This window comes from Salvelinus sp. IW2-2015, linkage group LG25 (genome assembly GCF_002910315.2).
Source record: "Salvelinus sp. IW2-2015 linkage group LG25, ASM291031v2, whole genome shotgun sequence".
In the NCBI taxonomy this organism is placed as follows: domain Eukaryota; kingdom Metazoa; phylum Chordata; class Actinopteri; order Salmoniformes; family Salmonidae; genus Salvelinus; species Salvelinus sp. IW2-2015.
Window position 1 is genome coordinate 9659867 of NC_036865.1, and position 21619 is coordinate 9681485.

The 21619-nt window shown below is 43.7% G+C and overlaps 1 protein-coding gene across 1 annotated transcript in view; it reads right to left on the bottom strand.

Moving 5' to 3' along the window:
- The window catches only part of LOC111951986 (cullin-9), a 79025-nt gene that overhangs the window by 49057 nt on the left and 8349 nt on the right, over nt 1–21619 (bottom strand). The window contains exons 3-15 of the mRNA XM_070434892.1: nt 12534–12688; nt 11579–12166; nt 11276–11417; nt 10880–11074; nt 10342–10725; nt 9846–10038; nt 9547–9748; nt 9187–9380; nt 8873–9069; nt 6345–6582; nt 3196–3301; nt 2715–2942; nt 72–162 (exon numbers count right to left, since the gene is read on the bottom strand). Coding sequence (XP_070290993.1) covers nt 72–162; nt 2715–2942; nt 3196–3301; nt 6345–6582; nt 8873–9069; nt 9187–9380; nt 9547–9748; nt 9846–10038; nt 10342–10725; nt 10880–11074; nt 11276–11417; nt 11579–12166; nt 12534–12688 — 2913 coding nt within the window. The remainder of the gene's footprint in view (nt 1–71; nt 163–2714; nt 2943–3195; nt 3302–6344; nt 6583–8872; nt 9070–9186; nt 9381–9546; nt 9749–9845; nt 10039–10341; nt 10726–10879; nt 11075–11275; nt 11418–11578; nt 12167–12533; nt 12689–21619) is intronic.

Here is a 21619-nt window from a genome sequence, read left to right on the forward strand (position 1 = left end):
TGATTTTGGCACCATTTCTTTGCGTATCTGGTATTAGAGCTGTGCTTTGAATCAGCTAAAAGTAAATATACCTTGGCACAGATTGTGCAGAAAGACGTCAAAGAAGGGGATGTTGATTGGCTGGTGGCTTCGCCGATGCTCCTCTATTTGGCCCAAAACCATCTGTATTTGGTGAGAAAGGACAGCACGGATTACAAATGAGCTATTAGCAACAGAGTGGCATGACACTTGCAAGCCAAAATGTGACATCCCTATTGAAGTCACACTTCTAAAAACCACAAGTAAAAATATAGCAGCGAGCAGCAAWGAACAGGGTTCACAGGATGACAAAGGACACAAGATCATTTGGATAACAAAGCCAGCACGATCATGTACGAACTATCATCCTTTATGTTCATTCATGAGTCTAAATACAACATCTGGAGTGAATCTGATAWGGTTCATGAAGACGTTTGCAGATGATTGAGCATTAGCGTTACATATGCAAAGAATGAGTTCTTGTTTTCTTCCAGATTCAGTGTGGTTCATCTTAGAGACATCCATGACAGCGATTGAAGTTGATAGGCCACCGTGAAGTGGATTTTTGATTTGTCTATAATCTGCCAGCCATCTTTTGACCAATCCATTAGCTTTTCTCAAACTAAGTTAAAACATATACAGTTGAAGTCAGAAGTTTACATACACCTTAATCAAATACATTTAAGCTCAGTTTCACAACTCCTGACATTTAATCCTAGTAAAAATTCCCTGTCTTAGGTCAGTTAGGATCACCACTTTATTTTAAGAATGTGAAATGTCAGAATAATAGTAGAGAGAATMATTTATTTCAGCTTTTATTTATTTKATCACATTCCCAGTGGGTCAGAAGTTTACATACACTCAATTAGTATTAGGTAGCATTGCCTTTAAAATTGTTTATCTTGGGTCAAACGTTTTGGGTAGCCTTCCACAGCTTCCCACAATAAGTTGGGTGAATTTTGGCCCCTTCCTCCTGACAGAGCGTGTGTAACTGAGTCAGGTTTGTAGGCCACTTTGCTCGCACACGCTTTTTCAGTTCTGCCCACACATTTCTATAGAATTGAGGTCAGGACTTTGTATGGCCACTCCAATACCTTGATTTTGTTGTCCTTAAGCCATTTTGCCACAACTTTGGAAGTATGCTTGGGGTCATTGTCCATTTGGAACACCCATTTGCGAGCCTTAACTTCCTTCTGTTGTCTTGAGATGTTGCTTCAATATATCCACATAATTTTCCTTCCTCATTATGCCATCTATTTTGTGAAGTGCACCAGTCCCTCTTGCAGCAAAGCACCCCACAACATGATGCTGCCACCCCCTTGCTTCAAGGTTGGGATGGGGTTCTTCAGCTTGCAAACCTCCCCCTTTCTCCTCCAAACATAACGATGTCATTATGGCCAAACAGTTCTATTTTTGTTTCATCAGACCAGAGGACATTTCTCCAAAAAGTACGATCTTTGTCCCCATGTGCAGTTGCAAACCTTGGTCTGGCTTTTTTATGGCGGTTTTGGAGCAGTGGCTTCTTCCTTGCTGAGCGGCCTTTCAGGTTTTGTCGATATAGGACTCGTTTTACTGTGGATATAGATACTTTTGTACCCGTTTCCTCCAACATCTTCACAAGGTCCTTTGCTGTTTTCTGGGATTGATTTGCACTTTTGCACCAAAGTACGTTCATCTCTAGGAGACAGAACGCGTCTCCTTCCTGAGCGGTATGACAGCTGCGTGGTCCCATTGTTTGTACAGATGAACGTGGTACCTTCAGGCGTTTGGAAACTGCTCCCAAAGATGAACCAGACTTGTGGAGGTCTACAATTGTTTTTCTGAGGTCTTGGCTGATTTCTTTTGATTTTCCTATGATGTCAAGCAAAGAGGCTGTGAGTTTGAAGGTAGGCCTTGAAATACATCCACAGGTACACCTCCAATTGACTCAAATTATGTCAATTAGCCTAACAGAAGCTTCTAAAGCCATGACATCCTTTTCTGAAATTTTCCAAGCTGTTTAAAAAGGCACAGTCAATTAAGTGTATGTAAACTTCTGACCCACGGGAATTGTGATACAGTGAGTTATAAGTTAAATAATCTGTCTGTAAACAATTGTTGGAAAAATMACTTGTGTCATGCACAAAGTAGATGTCCTAACGACTTGCCAAAACTATAGTTTGTTTACAAGAAATTTGTGGAGTGGTTGAAAAACGAGTTTAATGACTCCAACCTAAGTGTATGTAAACTTCCGACATCAACTGTACCATGGGCCTACATCCCAAATTGTGTTTTTAGGTTATATGGTTCATAAGAAGATTTTTAAAGTATTTTTCTGCACATTTTAGCATGTTATCACATCTTGCAAATGTCAAAGATGGAGGGAAATCTATACTAATGGACCTTATGGGTCCTTGAAGCAAATTTGTTCAGCATGAGGAAAGACAACTAAACACAACGTTTCAAGTCACTAGGTCAAACGGGGTGGCGGATATGATGATTTGAGTGATCATGACAGCGCCACCTATAGCGAATCGATGCCATTCTTTTTAACCAAGTTGCTCAAAAGTTACCAATCTATGCTTGAGTTATTTGACCATGTCAAGGTAATTATTATTTTATTTTTAATTGAAGAACAGGTTTAGCTGGGGGGAAAAAAACTATGTGGAGAGAAAATATAACTGCTGAATAGTTAGATAGTAGCACTTGTACTAAACCTGTATGCAACCAGCCAGAACACTGGTGGTCATTTTCTTGTAGAGACTGGCGTACTTATCACAGTCTGTGATTAAGTCCCGCAGCTCTGTGACCATAAGCAGGTTGACACTGTGCTTGTCCAGCGCCTTGACCAGGGCTTCCTTTGTGCCCAGACGACACATCACCACGGCATAGTCTTTGTTCAGAGAGGCCAGGCGATACAGGAAGCGGATGAGCTGCTGGACAACCTAGGGAAAAAAATAAAATAACTTGTGTCATGACCATTAGCTAAAATAGAAAACACAGGATTATAGCTATGCGTTTATAATCATGGAGGATCCACAGGAGGKTGGTGAGGGCAGGTCAAAATAATGGCTGGAATGGATTGAAATCAAACACATTGAAASCATATGTTTGATACCATTCCATTTGAGCCATTACTATGAGCCAGTCCTCCCCAATTAAGGTGCCATCAGCCACATGTGGGAAGATCTTTCCTACCTCACGGTCATTAATGAATGTGGTCATAGAAGACAAGCATGGTTCTATGCTCTCATGCCATGGAAGCAGATCCTCCTGGTAATTGTCCAAGACCTTGTTCAATATTCTACAGGAGAGAATATAAAGTCACTGTAACCACCTGACACAATACATGCATTGCATATATACAGTGCCATTCAGAAAGTATTCAGACCCCTTGAGTTTTTCCACATTTTGTTACAGCATTATTCTAAATTTGATTAAATAAAATAATTTCCTCAGCAATCTACACACAATGACAAAGCGAAAACAGGTTGACATTTTTGCCAATGATTTTTTTTTTTGTTGTTGCTTATTTATATAAGTATTCAGCCCCTTTGCTATGAGACTCAAAATTGAGCTCAGGTGTATCCTGTTTCCATTTATCATCCTTCAGATGTTTCTACAACTAGATTGGAGTCCACCTGTGGTAAATTCAATTGACTGGACATGATTTGGAAAGGCACACACACCGGTCTATAAAAAGGTCCCACAGTTGACAGTGCATATTAGAGCAAAAACCAAGCAATGAGGTCGAAGGAATTGTCCATAGAACTCCAAGAKAGGATTGTGTCGGGGCACAGATCTGGGGAAGGTCCCCAAAAAAACAGTGGCCTCCATCATTCTTAAATGGAAGAAGTTTGGAACCACCAAGCCAATTCCTAGAGCTAGATGCCCAGCCAAACTGAGCAATCAGGGGAGAAGGGCTTTTGGTCAGGGAGGTGACGAAAAAAAACCTGATGGTCACTGACAGAGCTCTAGAATTCCTCTGTGGAGAGGGGAGAACCTTCCAGAAGGACAACCATCTCTGCAGCACACCACCAATCAGGACTTTATGGTAGAGTGGCCAGCCAGAAGTCACTCAGTAAAAGGCACATGACAACCCGCTTCGAGTTTGCCAGAAGGCACCTAAAGACTCTCAGACCATGAGAAACAAGATTCTCTGGTCTGACGAAACCAAGATTGAACTCTTTGGCATCACGTCTGGAGGAAACCTGGCATCATCCTTACGGTGAAGCATGGCGGTGGCAGCATCATGCTGTGGGGATGTTTTCAGACGCAGGGACTAGGAGACTAGTCAAGATTGAGGCAAAGATGAACAGAGCCAAGTACAGAGAGATCCTTTATGAAAACCTGCTCCAGAGAGCTCAGGACCTCAGACTGGGGCGAAGGTTCACTTTTCAACAGGAAGACAACCCTAAGCACACATTCCCAACAACGCAGGAATGGTTTCGGGACAAGTGTCCGAATGTCCTTGAGTGGCCCAGCCAGAGCCCGGACTTGAACCCGATCTAACATCTATGGAAAGGCCGAGAAATAGCTGTGTAGTAACGCTCCCAAACCAACCTGACAGAGCTTGAGGATCTGCAGAGAAGAATGGGAGAAACTCCCCAAATACAGGTGTGCCAAGCTTGTAGCGTCATACGTAAGAAGACTTGAGGCTGTAATCACTGCTTCAACAAAGTACTGAGTAAAGGGTCTGAATACTTATGTAAATGTGTGTTTTTTTTGTTTAAAAAAAAAAAATGTATAATACATTTGCAAACATTTCTGAAAACCTGTTTTTGCTTTGTCATTGTGTGTAGATTGGTGAGGTTTCATTTTTTTTTATTATACATTTTCGAATAAGGCTTTAAGGTAACAAAGTGTGGAAAAGGGGTCTGAATACTTTCGGTAGGCACTGTACATAACCTACTGCCCTTTGAGGTTCATTACACAGTATTGATGACAGGATCTAGGCACTGACATGGCATTCCAACAAGTAAACCCTGTAGTTAGTGTTTTGTCACGATACCAGATATTTTACATCGATAACGATACCAGGTTAAGCATCATGATACTTGATACCGAAACAATACTATGAAAAAAATGAAAAAAAGAAAGCGTTGTAGTTAGTCACAGAATAACCACTAGGCTTTAGTTTTTTTAAACATTGAACAATATGTTGATAACTGGTAGAGCAAATCAAATATAATTTATATTCTATACTGAAACAAAATAAAACACAACAATTTCAAAGATTTCACTAAGTAAATCAGTCAATTGAAATAAATTCATTAGGCACTAATCTATGGATTTTACATGACTAGGCAGGGGCACAGCCAAGGGTAGGGATCCAGGCCCAGCCAATAAGAATGAGTTTGCCACAAAAGGGCTTTATTACAGACAGAAATACTCCTCAGAACTCCCCCCTCCCCCCTCAGACAATCCCACAGGTGTAAAAGCCGGATGTCAAGGTCCTGGGCTGGCATGGGTACACGTGGWCTGTGGTTGAGAGGCCGGTTGGACGTACTGTCAAATTCTCTAAAGCGACGTTACGGTAGAGAAATCAATGTTCAATTCTCTGTCAACAGCTCTGGTGGACATTCCTGCAGTCCGCATGCCAATTGCACGCTTCCTSAAAACTTGAGACATCTGTGGCATTATGTTCTGTGACAAAACTGCACATTTTAAAGTGGCCTTTTATTGTCCCCAGGACAAGGTGCACCTGTGTAATGATCATGCTTGTTTAATCAGCTTCTTGACATGCCACACCTGTAAAGTGGATGGATTATCTTGGCAAAGGAGAAATGCTCACTAACAGGGAAATAAARACATTTGTGCTGAAAATTTGAAAGAAATAAGCTTTCTGTGCATAATAACAATGTATAGGACTTTTTTTCACCTCATGAAACATGGGACCAACACTTTACATGTTGCGATTATACTTTTGTCCAGTATATACTCAATTTCTTTCAAAAATAAAACACCATATTAAAGAACAGAAGAATACCTTCAATTTCCTTACGCAAAACCATAGAGACTCAGAGCAGACAAAACACAATTTTACAATTACATCTAAACTTTGAAAAATGTAATTTGATACATGTCAGGGTTAATTTGCTAATCTATGGCCATAATATTGGGWCAAATGACATAGACCTATGATTAATTATAGCTAAATAATTTAATGAATTAAATAGTTCCAAAATGACAAAAACAKAAGCTCATTTCTAAAGCTTGTATATTGCAATAGTCTACACACCATAGAAATACAATAGATTTCACACAGCATACTACAATTCCCAGATTGCATTTCACTTCCCAGGGTGCATTTTTCATGTTACAGTTTCGAAAAAGCTCCGTCTCACCTGAGGATGGAGAGTTGTGTGGCCCGGTCGGCCCGGTGCTGGTCCATGAGGCGCACCAGGTCCTGGTAGGTCTCTCGGCTACGGGTCACCTGGTTGCGCTCCTCCTCTAACTGGGAGGAGTTGTCACARAGCAGCTGCTCCAGAGTCAGGATCACCTCCTTGTTGGCTGTCATCTCCTTCAGGCTCACCACCAGCATCTTTAGCTCCGCATCCTTGAAGTCCAACTCCTCRATCAACTCTGAGGGGACATATTCAGAACAGAACTTACTGAATCCTCTTTGTCTAGGGTTGTGCATAGAAAAGTATTGGGCGGCCCGCCTAAGTGTTTTTATGGGCCACAAATAACTTATGAAAATAGAAAATAATGGAAAAACATTCAGTGTAAACTTAAAGTATGTACAGCCGTGGCCAAAAGTTGAGAATAACACAAATATTAATTTTCACAAAGTCTGCTGCCTCAGTTTGTATGATAGCAATTATGAAGAGTGATAAGATTAATTGAAATAAATTGCAAAGTCCCTCTTTGCCATGCWAATGAACTGAATCCACAAAAAAACATTTCAGCCCTGCCACAAACAGACCAGCTGACATCATGTCAGTGATTCTCTCGTTAACACAGGTGTGAGTGTTGACGAGGACAAGGCTGGAGATCACTCTGTCATGCTGATGGAGTTCGAAAAACAGACTGGAAGTTTCAAAAGGAGGGTGGTGCTTGGAATCATTGTTCTTCCTCTGTCAACCATGGTTACCTGCAAGGAAACACGTGCCGTCATCATTGCTTTGCACAAAAAGGGCTTCACAGGCAAGGATATTGCTGCCAGTAAGATTGCACCTAAATCAACCATTTATCGGATCATCAAGAACTTCAGGGAGAGCGGTTCAATTGTTGTGAAGAAGGCTTCAGGGCGCACAAGAAAGTCCAGCAAGCGCCAGGACCYTCTCCTAAAGTTGATTCATCTGCGGGATCGGGGCACCACCAGTACAGAGCTTGCTCAGGAATGGCAGCAGGCAGGTGTGAGTGCATCTGCACGCACAGTGAGGCGAAGACTTTTGGAAGATGGCCTGGTGTCAAGAAGGGCAGCAAAGAAGCCACTTCTCTCCAGGAAAAACATCAGGGACAGACTGATATTCTGCAAAAAGTACAGGGATTGGACTGCTGAGGACTGGGGTAATGTCATTTTCTCTGATGAATTCCTGTCTCTTATACACATCTAGATGTGTATAAGAGACAGCATCAGTCCTGTGTCATGCCAACAGTAAAGCATCCTGAGACCATTCATGTGTGGGGTCGCTTCTCAGCCAAGGGAGTGGGCTCACTCACAATTTTGCCTAAGAACACAGCCATGAATAAAGAATGGTACCAACACATCCTCCCAACCATCCAGGAACAGTTTGGTGACGAACAATGCCTTTTCCAGCATGATGGAGCACCTTGCCATAAGGCAAAAGTGATAACTAAGTGGCTCGGGGAACAAAACATCGATATTTTGGGTCCATGGACAGGAAACTCCCCAGACCTTAATCCCATTGAGAACTTGTGGTCAATCCTCAAGAGGCGGGTGGACAAACAAAAACCCACAAATTCTGACAAACTCCAAGCATTGATTATGCAAGAATGGGCTGCCATCAGTCCGGATGTGGCCCAGAAGTTAATTGACAGCATGCCAGGGCGGATTGCAGAGGTCTTGAAAAAGAAGGGTCAACATTGCAAATATTGACTCTTTGCATCAACTTCATGTAATTGTCAATAAAAGCCTTTGACACGTATGAAATGCTTGTAATTATACTTCAGTATTCCATAGTAACATCTGATAAGAAGATCTAAAGACACTGAAGCAGTAAACTTTGTGGAAATTAATATTTGTGTCATTCTCAAAACTTTTGGCCATGACTGTACAAAGATAAATGGACTATATATATTTATTTTTTTTCATAAGATCTTTAAGAACTAACAATCACCAAAATAAAAGCTAGACAGTCAGGGAGAATCCCAAATTCTAGTATTTTTGTCATGGCATGGGGCCCCCATTGATTTTGCTTTAATGTTTGAGTCACTCTGATAGCCATGGCAAAAAGTGTAGAATTGCAGGAAATTTGCTTTAAAACTGCACATTTTCCTCTCAGCCCRATGGCAAGGTGTAGAATTGCAGGAAATTGTATTTTACATCAAATTTCTCTGTCTCATGGCAAAATGTGTATAATTGCATGAAATTGGCTTTAAAACAGCAAAATTGTATTATTGTGGCCAACAGGAGAGCCTCTAAAATGGCCATGCCCCCACCACAACCAACACCTAAACCCAATTTTGATCCCGAAAAAACCCTGTTGTCCACATTGGGACATAAGCCCACAAGAACGGGATGTCATATTTTCTTTGTTATTTTTTGTTAGAAGGAACTATCATAGTAATAGAGGCGTGGCAGAAAAAAAAAAAAGCTAATGTGCAACTAGCCAGCTAGGAACGCCTATACATAACCGAAACTCCGCACTTATTGATGAGTYTGTTCAGATGAGCAGTGAAATCGCACCTTTTTTCTCCAGCTTGTGGTCCATGGAGATGTGGTTGAGGGCGATGATGGCCAGCCATTTCTCTGGCCGCGAGGCCGCGAGGCACTTCTTGAGCACGGTGCTGACATCACAGGCCACCAGCTGCTCCGCCAGGTTCTTACTACTAGAGATCAGCATGATGATCACCAACAGACCGTTCCTTACCGACAACATACACCTGGTAGGAGAGAGAGCAGATATCCCTTAACCTCTACTGTAACAAAAGCAGTCTCATCATAGGAGTTGGGCATGTTAACATTCCCTTTGAGAGCCGGTCGAGGTGCAAATGACATACCCAGATGTGTTGAGCATCAGTTCAATGGCAGCAGGGATGGCAGCCAGCAGTCCCTTGGAGCCCTCGGGGGTGGCAGAGCCAATACTGGCAAAGACTCCGAGCATCATGGGTGTGCCAGACTCAGAAAGAGGAAGACAAGAGCTGCTCATGCTGCTAAGGTTATACTTACTTGCGCCTGTGATGACCATCAGAGTCTAGAGCGGAGGAAAGAAACCAATCGTGGACAGAAACATGATAGAAAGCTTCTCCTTTACAGAGTTCTCATTACTTGTCAWCCCCTAAAACTGCGTAAGAAATCTAGCTAGATTACATAACTGGCGGGAGTAAAAACAACTCACAACAAAGTGATTGAGAACTCACCGCCAGGGCAACTTGCTGGATCTGTGGAACAGTGGGGTATTCCTGCATACAAGAGAGGATGGCTTTGARGCCCCCCTCCGTGGCAAAGGAGACCCTCCACTCATACTTGACCATGAGGGTGCGGGTGAGACGCAGGGTGCTGACCACATTCTCCTTGGGCTGCCCACTCAGCATGTCGACCACAAGCTTCAGGACTTTATCCCTGGGGGTGGGGGGCAGAGAAAAGTCAAAGATCATGTTGGGAGGACACAAATGTCAAATGTGACCCTATAGAGGAAGTGTGCAGGCAGCAGCCTTACCGGATGGTCTGGATAGCGTCTGTCCTGAGGGTGCTCCTTTCCTGAGGCCCCTCGTCCTCTAGGACCTTGGTGATAAACTTGATCCCAGCCAGCTGCTGGACTGGATCTGAGCCACTCTTCTTCATGATGTCCACCACCTCCCCAAGCTTCTCCAGGGCCGTCTTCTTGCCCTGCACCTTGGAGTTGTTGAACACTGGTGGGGAAAACACAAGGCAAAGCATGTTAGAGTAAGAATGGCTGTCATGATGCAAATCATCCTGTATCCTGGGGTGTTTTCACTAGGAACCAAACGGAAGCAAATGGACTGAAATTGGGAGGGATCTACCTGAATTTGTCAAATAAACACTTGTTTTCATTTTCACAATGCAAAATGTTTTGCTACAACAACAAAAATGGTTTCACTTGTCTTTCTCTGGAAAAAAAGGTGTTGGCTACAGCTAGAGGTAGTTTTCCAACTGAAAAAACAAACAAAGCTCAAACACACTGACTGCCACACCTTTCATCTTCTCCTCCAGGTCTTCTGAGTAATTAGACTCTTCCATGGGCAATTCAGACTCGGTGTCAGAGATATAGTCTGTAGGACTCTCCTTCTTAGACTTCTTASAAAATGAGCCCATGACAGAGAAGGAGGAAGCAGTGCCAGCAGATGAAGAGGTGCCCTGTCCTTCTCCCAGGCCAGAGGAGCCCGGGCAGCCGTCGGGCAGCAGCTCATCATCCTCCAGGCCTCCCCCACCGCGCCGCATGTAGTGTTTAGAGAAGGAGTGGGAGCAGAGCAGGTCCCACAGACACGAGTTCTGCAGGGTCTGCTTCAGGTAGTGGAGCAGCTTACGGGCCACCTCYCCTGGCACCGACAGCCGGATAAGAGTGGCCTCGTCTGCGTCTGACATCTGACAAAGCAGAGAGAAGCAAGTCAAAAAACATGAAATCTACGGTCAACTTCCATGGGGGCTGAGAGTCATGAAAAGAGCAGGAAGAATGATTAGATTAGAGAGTGAGGGATTTGAAGCCAGAGGGGAGGATGGAGTGATGGGCACTTMCCTGTTCATCCAGGCTCTGACGCAGGATGTTGTTGATCTCCTGCTGTTGCTTTGGTTCCAGCTTCTTGATGAAGAAGAGCACTTCCCACCACTCAGCCCGGCTCAGGGTGGCGCCATCAGCATGCAGCCCCTCAGCCAGGTAAGGCAACGAGTACAGACCACCAGGAGGCTTGGAGAAGAACGTCTGACTCACTACATACAAGGGAGCACAACACCAACAATATTAGACCGTCTCTAATAAAACAGTATTTGGGCATTTTGTTGAGTTTACAGAATAACCTGCAAGTGCATTAGGGCTCAAAGTTCATGTGCCCTGATGCTTTCGGAGCCACTTTACTGTTGAAAGTCACTTACTTAAGTGCGATTCTGTGGGTGCAGGTGACCCCCTCTTACCAGCCGTGAGCTTGATGGTCTCAGTCAGGGAGGAGGCTTTCTCCTGGGCGTCTTTCTCACCCTGTCCACTGGTGCCAGCGGCCATGATCTCAACCATGTGCCAGTGCACCCAGTAGGTCCGAGATAGGGAGTTCCAGTACACCTGTGCCCACAAAAAGAAGCAGATAGCAATAAGCCAATCACATTGAAGCAAATCTGATCTGATATTGTTAATAAAGTTTTTGTAACTCCGTCATCACTCTAAACRCTTAATCAGATCTCAGGAGCCAGCTGTGTGCTGATACAAGGTGTGATGTTTTGTACCTGCACTGGTGGCGAGCCGTCATTACTGTAGCGGAAGTCCCCCTCATCACCAGCGCTGACTTCCTCATAGTCCTCCAGCATACGGACCAACATGCCGCTCTTCAGGTTGTCCTGCACGTACTCCACGTAAGCAGAGCGGCTGGCAAAGTCTGTGCGTGTCCTGAAGCCGCTGCCGGTCTTCTTCTTGGGTGGTGTGGCGGCTGCCATGCTTGAGGTGGTAAAGACAGGAAATGCAGAGGCAGAGAAGCGGGGCTGGAAGATGGAGCGCAGCATGCGGCGGGGCGTCACGTCCTCCTGGTCCTCCCCGCAGGCCCTGCCCTGGGCTAGGCTGCTGGACTGTGGCGGTTGCCGGTTGTGGTCCCAGCCCATGACGTGAACCAGCTCAGAGATGAGGTTAGCCATGGCCATGGTGAACTCAAACTCTCGCTGGACACGTAGGTTCTCTGGCTGGTGGCCTGCCCCTGAGGAGGAGCCTGCTGCGTCTTGCCGCTCAGAGCTTGACTCCACCCCTGCCGTGTTGAGCTTGTCCATCAGGGACGTCACACACAGGTACCGCTTCACCAGGGAGAACAGTAGCTTCCCTGGGATCTGGAGCACACGGGAAARGTCACATTACATCTTAGCGATAGGTAATTTACTGGTTTGATCTAGSACAGGGTTCTCCAACCCAGTTCCTGGAGAGCTACCCTCCTGTAGGTTTTCGCTCCAACTCCAGTTGTAATTAACCGGATTCAGCTTATCAATCAGCTAATTATTAAAATCATTTGCGCTAGATTCGGGTTGGAGTGAAAACCTACAGGGCGGTAGCTCTCCAGGAATAGGGTTGGAGTGAAAACCTATAGGGCGGTAACTCTCCAGGAACAGGGTTGGCGAGCCCTGATCTAGAGGTACATGTAGGAACACATCGTTAAGTAAAAATACTGTACATAGACATAGAATGTGATTTGGTAGTTACCTGAGGGAGGTGGATTCCCTCAAAAGAGATGCCATGCTCCTCAGAGGAAGTGGTCTCTGCAAACAGCTCCAGGAGGGTGTAGCGATTGTCAAAGTCCATGTGCTGCTCAATACCGTCCTGCTGGCTGAGTGACAGGAGCACATAGGCACGGCTCCCTGGGGGAAGACAGAAGCACCATTGTTATTTTAGGTGGACACTCTCTCTCGTATTCTCTCCCCCTCTGAGCTTTCACTGGTTGGTCTGTCATGACACCTAGTATTAGGGGTGTGAATGTTTAAACTAAATTGGGATCCTTAACGTTAAGAAAACATCATCCCCCCACAATTTAAATCACAGTGAAGCTGGCTCGCCTGCACTTTTTCGTCGCAAATGATGCGAGAGTGTGTTCAGTCTGGTCTGTTAAGTTCATGTTTTAAGTATCCCTATATTTCTGTTATTACGGGGCTATCACTCAGTCAAGAGTGCGCATGCGCAGGAAGTCTTGTCGTTGTTGGACCTAGCCTTGAGTGTAATGGCTACTTGTAGTGTGTTCATATAGTATAGTAAACTTTGTTAAACTGGAACCTTGTCGTTGTGTCATTTCGAGTTAACATGGTCTGTTGCATGTAGAATATCCTAGCCTATTCATTGATGATAGGCCCTGTTTTACTGAAGTTGTGTGACGACCCTCCCACTCGGTCTGCCGTATTCTTTCTCTTTGCTCTTGTTTTACTTATTAGGATGTTCGGCGGGAGGAGCTGGGAGGGTCGTCAGCGACATGGGACACACCTGGGCCCGGGTGTGTCCCAGGATAAATACACCTCTTCTCCATTCATTGAGGAGACTCTCTCCATGCAGACACACTGTTCGATTTTGGTTGTGGCATTTGTGTGGCCGTTTGTTTGTTTGCTTTGGTACCTTTCAACACATTTATGCATGCAACCACTCACGTGCACTACTGATTACTGACTACACACACCATTGTTAATTGTATTTACGTTACCTCAGTTAAATTCCCAATCTGGCCCTCAACCATCACGGTCACCTAATAATCCCCAGTTTACAGTTTACAATTGGCTCATTCATCCCCCTCCTCTCCCCTGTAACTATTCCCCAGGTCGTTGCTGCAAATGAGAACGTGTTCTCAGTCAACTTACCTGGTAAAATAACGGTAAAATAAAATAAAATAAATAAAAATAATAAATATATTTTTGTTATTCCTAATCTCCACGTTGTCTCCCTTTTTGTTACGGACTTCGAGCCGGTTTGTGACAGCCGGTTTGTGACAAATACAGCATTCCATTGCGAGATACAGATTTTGATTGCCGATAGACAGCCCTAGTGCACGGTTCTAACTGTCTGCCTAGTGGCCGACCTGCTTATACTGTGCCCCTCCCCTCTCCCTCAGTCCTTTGCAAACTTGCTAGGAAAGATGAGAGTGTTTGTCTTCTCAGAAGTACAGAACTAAATCAGTCTCCTCCATTTCAAAAATACTGAACCATAGGAGTCAATTCCTAACAGAAGATGTGTTTTTCTTTCAACTAAATATTATCTCACGACCTTCAAAGTACTTTTTTAGGCGTGGTCTGCGAGCAGGCAGGCAGGCTGCGCGTAGGTAGCTCAAGATTATTTGATTGACAGTTCTGGTCGCCTAGTGATGGACATCGGTCCCGCTTCAGAAGCGGCCTTCTTTTACAAACAAGTAAAATGCCCATTCAATGGCGCTTCGAAACCATCTCCAGAGAACGTTTCGTGTCGGCATTTAAAAAGCTGTAGTTAACCCTAGACATAAAAAACATGCCGTACCCGAGGAACTTTCAAGGGTATATGACTGCGGTAGATAAAACTTATTTGCCCGGCTCTGCATTATGAATTGACGTGGAATTTTATGATTTTTAAATAATATTAAAAGACAAACGGGGGGGGAAAATGGGTGTTTAAACGTGAAGCAAAATTGTCATCTAGTATCTAATGAGGTGGTTACCACTGTCCCAGGAGTGTTGAGATATACCAGAGCTTAATCATCTTAATCACCTGTTAACAATACATTTCCGTTTCACTCAATTTGCACTTACAAGACAACCTAAAATCCTGGCATGGTAATAGTACTTACAATGATGTGCTTTGTTTTTGCACTTGCACCAAGAAATCCTTGTGAACAAATATATTTTAGTGCAGAAGTGTGTGACTAGGTTTACAGGCAGCCCAATTATGTTTTCCACTAATTGGTCTTTTAACCAATCACATCAGATCTTTTCACATTAGATATTTTTTCAGAGCTGACCTTATTGGTCAAAATATAAATTAGTGAAAACYCAACCTTTGTGACAAAGCAAAGGCCTTTACAACCATATCAGCTCCCATTCACCTCGGAATACGGCAAAAGTGMAAACACAGACAGGGTTCAAGAGATCTCCTGTGTACTCAAGCGTTTCCTCAACAGGGCTCAGCTATGAAAACAAACATCAGTCAGTGACAGACACTGACGGAAATGCAGAGCTGSCCTTAGCGTCATGTCAAAGGTCTCAGCCCTTCCTGATAGGAGTTACATCGAATAAAATTCCACAAGGATTGTGAGCCTCATAGCCTAAGGAGAGGGAATTAAAAATTTACAGAAACCAAGAGGCAATTCTATACAAGACAGCAGAGCACACYCATTCGGATCTTCATTAAAAACAAYTATATTTTGGTCTCCCTAGTGGCGCAGCGGTCTAAAGGCACTGCATCGCAGTGCTAGAGTCGTTACTACAGACATTTATTTAATTCCCAGGTTGTGCCACAACCGGCCATGGCCCCAAAGGATTGCGCACAATTGGCCCGGCATCGTCCGGGAAGGTTTGGCAGATGGGGCTTTATTTGGCTCATTGCACTCTAGCGACTCCTCCGACACATTGGTGCGGCTGGCTTCCGGGTTAAGCTGGCGGGTGTTAAGGAGCGGGTCATGTTCTGGAGGACGCATGGCTCCACCTTCGCCTCTCCCGAGCTCGTTGGGAGTTGAAGCGATGAGTCCAGATAGAAAATCGCATAGAAAAAAAGGGTTCAAAATGTTTTTGTTTGAATAAAAACACTGTGAGTGGCTTAATAAAGAAAAAGTASCCTACAATAAAATTAAACACAGCCAAATTCAATGAATGTTCTACTGTTTTCATAAAGCATGTAAGAAATTATACATTTCAGGCCTCCTGAGTGCACAGTGGTCTAAAGCACTGCATCAGAGTGCTAGCTGTGCCACTAGAGATTCTGGGTTCGAGTCCAGGCTCTGTCGCAGCCGGCCGCGACCGAGAGACCCAAGGGACGGCGCACAATTGTCTCCGGGGTCATCCAGGTTAGGGGAGGGTTTGGTCGGCAGGGATGTCCTTGTCCCATCGCGCACTAGCGACGCCTGTGGCACGCCGGGCGCAGTGCACACTGACACGGTCGCAGGTGTACYGTGTTTCCTCTGACACATTGGTGTGCCTGGCTTCCGGGTTAATTGTGTCAAGAAGCAGGGTGGCTTGGTTGGGTTTCGGAGGATGCACGGCTCTTGACCTTCACCTCTCCCGAGTCCGTACGGTAGTTGCCGCGATGAGACAAGACTAACTACCAATTGGATACCACGAAATTGGGGATTTTATTTTTAAAAGGTAATATATATTTCTAAATTTCATCTCCAGCAGAAAGTTGCTAAGAATGCTCTTAGGGATAGGGGGCAGTATTMMCACGTCCGGATGAAAAGCGMGGCCAAAGTAAACTGCCTATTACTCAGGCCCAGAAGCTAGGATATGCATATAACTGGTAGATTTGGATAGAAAACACTCAAASGTTTCTAAAACTGTTAAAATAATGTCTGWGAGTATAACAGAACTGATTTGGCAGGCGAAACCCCGAGGACAAACCATCCAGGGAAGAAAAAAATTGAGGTCATAGWATTTTCCATTGGTTTTCTATTGAAAGCCRTATTTAAAAGGAACCTGGTTGCAGTTCCTACGGCTTCCACTAGATTTCAACAGTCTTTAGAAATTGGTTGATGTTTTTCTTTTGAGAAATGAAGAAGTACGGCTGTTCTTTGTAAGTGTCACTCCAGATGGATTCTACTGTTTGGTGCGCGTGAACTGGAACGCACTTCACGTTTTTATCCGCTATTGGAAACAGTTTATCCAGTCTTAAATTGTATAGATTATTTACGTTTTAGGATACCGGAGGTTGGATTAGGAACGTTGTTTGAAATGTTTGGACCAAGTTTACAAGTAACTTATTAGATACTTTGTAGTCATGTTGGGCGAGTTGGAACCGGTGTATTTTGAATCAAACGCGCCAAATAAATTGACATTTTGGGGATATAAAGAAGGACATTATCGAACAAAAGGACAATTTGTGATGTTTCTGGGACATTTTGGAGTGCCAACAGAAGAAGATCTTCAAAGGTAAGCCATTTATTATATTGTTATTTCTGACTTTTGTGTTCACGAATGCTGTTGAAAATGATTTTCATGTGTTTGTATGCGGGTGCTGTCCTCAGATAATCGCACGGTCTGCTTTGCCGTAAAGCCTTTTTGAAATGACACTGCGTTGCTAATAACAAGAAGTTAAGCTTATTTTGATGTATTTATACTTATATTTTGTGAATCTTGAATATTGTTTTCTGTAGTTCGAATTGTGGCGCTCTGCAATTTCACTGGATGTTGTCAAATATCCCGTAACGGGATTGGCGAGGGAAGTGAAATAACAGGTTAAACGGTGGCAGTGCTTAAAAAGATGATTTCTCTCTTTGCCAATATAATCCATCCACCTGACAGGTGTGCATATCAAGAAGCTGATTAAACAGCATGATCATTACACAGGTGCACCTTGTGCTAGGCATAAAAGGCCACAAAATGTGCAGTTGTTGTCACAACACAATGCCACAGATGTCTCAAGTTGAGTGTAGTGTGCAAATGGCATGCTGATGTCAGGAATGTTCACCCGAGCTGTTGCCGATAAATGAACGTTAAATATACCAAGCCGCTCCAACGTGTAACCCGACGCAGCACACGACCTCCACATCCGGTTCTTCACCTGCGGGATCGTCTGAGACCAACCACCCAGACAACTGATGAAATGAGGAGTATTTCTGTATGTAATAAAGCCCTTGTGGGGAAAAACTCATTCCAGTCACAACTTGCAGACCTGTTAAGTGCTGCTGTGCGTTTTGTTGCTAACTTACTTTGTACCTGACAGTTTTTACTTTTAATTACCGTTTATATTTTTTGTTTTTTCCTCAGAATACTTTTTTTTTTCATTCAACTTTTTCACTCCGGACGCTTTATCTGGACGTGGTTTGTCAGGACCTCCACCAGCCGAAGCTAAGGGTCGACCGATTATGATTTTTCAACGCCGATACGATTATTGGAGGACCCAAAAAGCCGATACCGATTAATCGGTCGATTTTCTTTTTTTGTTGTAATAATGACAATTATAAAAATACTGAATGAACACTTATTTTAACTTAATATAATACATCAATACAATCAATTTAGCCTCAAATAAATAATGAAACATGTTCAATTTGGTTTAAATAATGAAAACAAAGTGTTGGAGAAGAATGTAAAAGTGCAATATGTACCATGTAAGAAAGCTAACGTTTAATTCCTTGCTCAGAACATGAGAACATATGAAAGCTGGTGTTCCTTTAACATGAGTCTTCAATATTCCAGGTAAGAAGTTTTAGGTTGTAGTTATTATAGGAATTATAGGACTATTTCTCTCTATACCATTTGTATTTCATTAACCTTTGACTATTGGATGTTCTTATAGGCACTTTAGTATTGCCAGTGTAACAGTATAGCTTCCATCCCTCTCCTCGCTCCTACTGGGCTCGAACCAGGAACACAACGACAACAGCCACCCTCGAAGCAGCGTTACCCATGCAGAGCAAGGGGAATAACTGCTCCAAGTCTCAGAGCGAGTGACGTTTGAAACGCTATTAGCGCGCACCCGCTAACTAGCTAGCCATTTCACATCGGTTACACAGCCTAATCTCGGGAGTTGATAGGTCTGAAGCACACAGAAAGAGCTTCTGGCAAAACACAGGAAAGTGCTGTTTGAATGAATGCTTACGAGCCTGCTGCTGCCTACCACGCTCAGTCAGACTGCTCTATCAAATCATAGACTTAGTTATAACATAATAACACACAGAAATACGAGCCTTAGGTCATTAATATGGTCTAATCCGGACTATCATCTCGAAAACAAGACGTTTATTCTTTCAATGAAATACGGAACCGTTCCGTATTTTTCTAACGGGTGGCATCCATAAGTCTAAATATTCCTGTTACATTGCACAACTTCAATGTTATGTCATAATTACATAAAATTCTGGCAAATTAGACGGCCAAACTGTTGCATATACACTGACTCTGCGTGCAATGAACGCAAGAGAATGAAACAATTTCACCTGGTTAATATTGTCTGCTAACCTGGATTTCTTTTAGCTAAATATGCAGGTTTAAAAATATATACTTCTGTGTATTGATTTTAAGAAAGCATTGATGTTATGGTTAGGTACAAATTGGAGCAACGATACGCACTCATCGATTATATGCAACGCAGGACACGCTAGATAAACTAGTAATATCATCAACCATGTGCAGATTTCTACTGCATTAGCGTAACAGGCAGGCTCCTCGTGGAGTGCAATGTATCAGTAGTTAGAGCGTTGGACTAGTTAACTGTAAGGTTGCAAGATTGAATCCCCCGAGCTGACAAGGTAAAAATCTGTCGTCCTGCCCCTGAACGAGGCAGTTAACCACCGTTCTAGGCCGTCATTAGAAAATAAGAATGTGTTTAACTGACTTGCTAGTTAAATAAAGATGTAAAAAATTTAAATTAAAAAAGCGGCCAAAATCGGTGCTGCAAGCCCAGCTTCAGACGCAATCGTTAAGCAAGGGTAATTCAGTGTAGGAAAGGATGAACAGCGTCTGTGCCACCAGTAAGTACAGATAGTAGTACAAATCCCTCGCACAGTCCCGCAGCAGAACAACTTGCTCATGGCTTCTGGAGGGAAATGCTGTAGGAATGCTCATCCGGTGTCGTCATTCAGCCACAGAAACTTCAACCGGTTCTCTCCATAAGCACGAGTCGGAGTCAGAGCCAGCCTTCTCTGGTCCTATCCTCCCGTAGGGGTCTGAATGCGAGTTCCCCATTAGCTTAGTCATTGGCGACTCCATTACCGCAGATTAGACTTAAAACGAATCATCCAGTGACAATACACTGTTTCCAGGGGGCAGGGCTACGACGTTAAGGCTAATCTGAAGATGGTGCTGGCTAAAGCTAAAACTGGTGAGTGTAGAGAGTATAGGGATATTGTTATCCACGTCGGCACCGACGATGTTAGGATGAAACAGTCAGAGGTCACCAAGCGCAACATAGCTTAAGCGTGTAAATCAGCTAGAAAGATGTGTCGGCATCGAGTAATTGTCTCTGGCCCCCTCCCAGTTAGGAGGAGTGATGAGCTCTACAGCAGTCTCAACTCAATCGCTGGTTGATAACRYTTTTCTGCCCCTCCCAAAAGATAGAATTTGTAGATAATTGGCCCTCTTTCTGGGACTCACCCACAAACAGGACCAAGCCTGGCCTGTTGAGGAGTGCCGGACTCCATTCTAGCTGGAGGGGTGCTCTCATCTTATCTATGAACATAGACAGGGCTCTAACTCCCCTAGATCCACAATGAAATAGGGTGCAGGACAGGCAGCTGTTAGCCAGCCTGCCAGCTTAGTGGAGTCTGCCACTAGCACAGTCAGTGTAGTCAGCTCAGCTATCCCCAGTGAGACCGTGTCTGTGCCTCGACCTAGGTTGGGCAAAACTAAACATGGCGGTGTTCGCCTTAGCAAACTCACTGGAATAAAGACCTCCTCCATTCCTGCCATTATTGAAAGAGATTGTGATACCTCACACCTCAAAATAGGGCTACTTAATGTTAGATCCCTCACTTCCAAGGCAGTTATAGTCAATGAACTAATCACTGATCATAATCTTGATGTGATTGGCCTGACTGAAACATGGCTTAAGCCTAATGAATTTACTGTGTTAAATGAGGCCTCACCTCCTGGTTACACTAGTTACCATATCCCCCGCGCATCCCGCAAAGGCGGAGGTGTTGCTAACATTTATGATAGCAAATTTCAATTTACCAACAAAAAAAAAMACGTTTTTGTCTTTAGAGCTTCTAGTCATGAAATCGATGCAGCCTACTCAATCACTTTTTTTCGCTACTGTTTACAGGCCTCCTGGGCCATATACAGCGTTCCTCACTGAGTTCCCTGAATTCCTATTGGACCTTGTAGTCATGGCAGATAATGTTCKCATTWTTGGTGACTTTAATATTCACATGGAAAAGTCCACAGACKYASTCCAAAAGGCTTTCGGAGCCATCATCGACTCAGTGGGTTTTGTCCTAAATGTCTCCGMACCCTAGTTTGTCCCGTGGAATAAATGTTGTGGATCTTAATGTTTTTCCTCATAATCCTGGACTATCGGACCACCATTTTATTACGTTTGTACTCACAACAAATAATCTGCTCAGACCCCAACCAAGGATCATCAAAAGTCGTGGTATAAATTCTCAGACAACCCAAAGATTCCTAGATGCCCTTCCAGACTCCCTCCGCCTACCCAAGGACGTCAGAGCACAAAAATCAGTTAACCACCTAACTGAGGAACTCAATTTAACCTTGCGCAATACCCTAGATGCAGTCGCACACCTAAAAACAAAAAACATTTGTCATAAGAAACTAGCTCCCTAGTATACAGAAAACTCCCGAGCRCTGAAGCAAGCTTCTAGAAAATTGGAACGGAAWTGGCGCTACAACAAACTGGAAGTCTTCCGACTAGCTCGGAAAGACCGTACTGTGCAGTATCGAATAGCCCTCACTGCTGCTCGATCATCCTATTTTTCCAACTTAATTGAGGAAAATAAGAACAAGCCAAAATTTATTTTTGATACTGTCGCAAAGCTAACTAAAAAGCAGCATTCCCCAAGAGAAGATGGCTTTCACTTCAGCAGTGATAAATTCATGAACTTCTTTGAGGAAAAGATCATGATCATTAGAAAGCAAATTACGGACTCCTCCTTAAATCTGCGTATTCCTCCA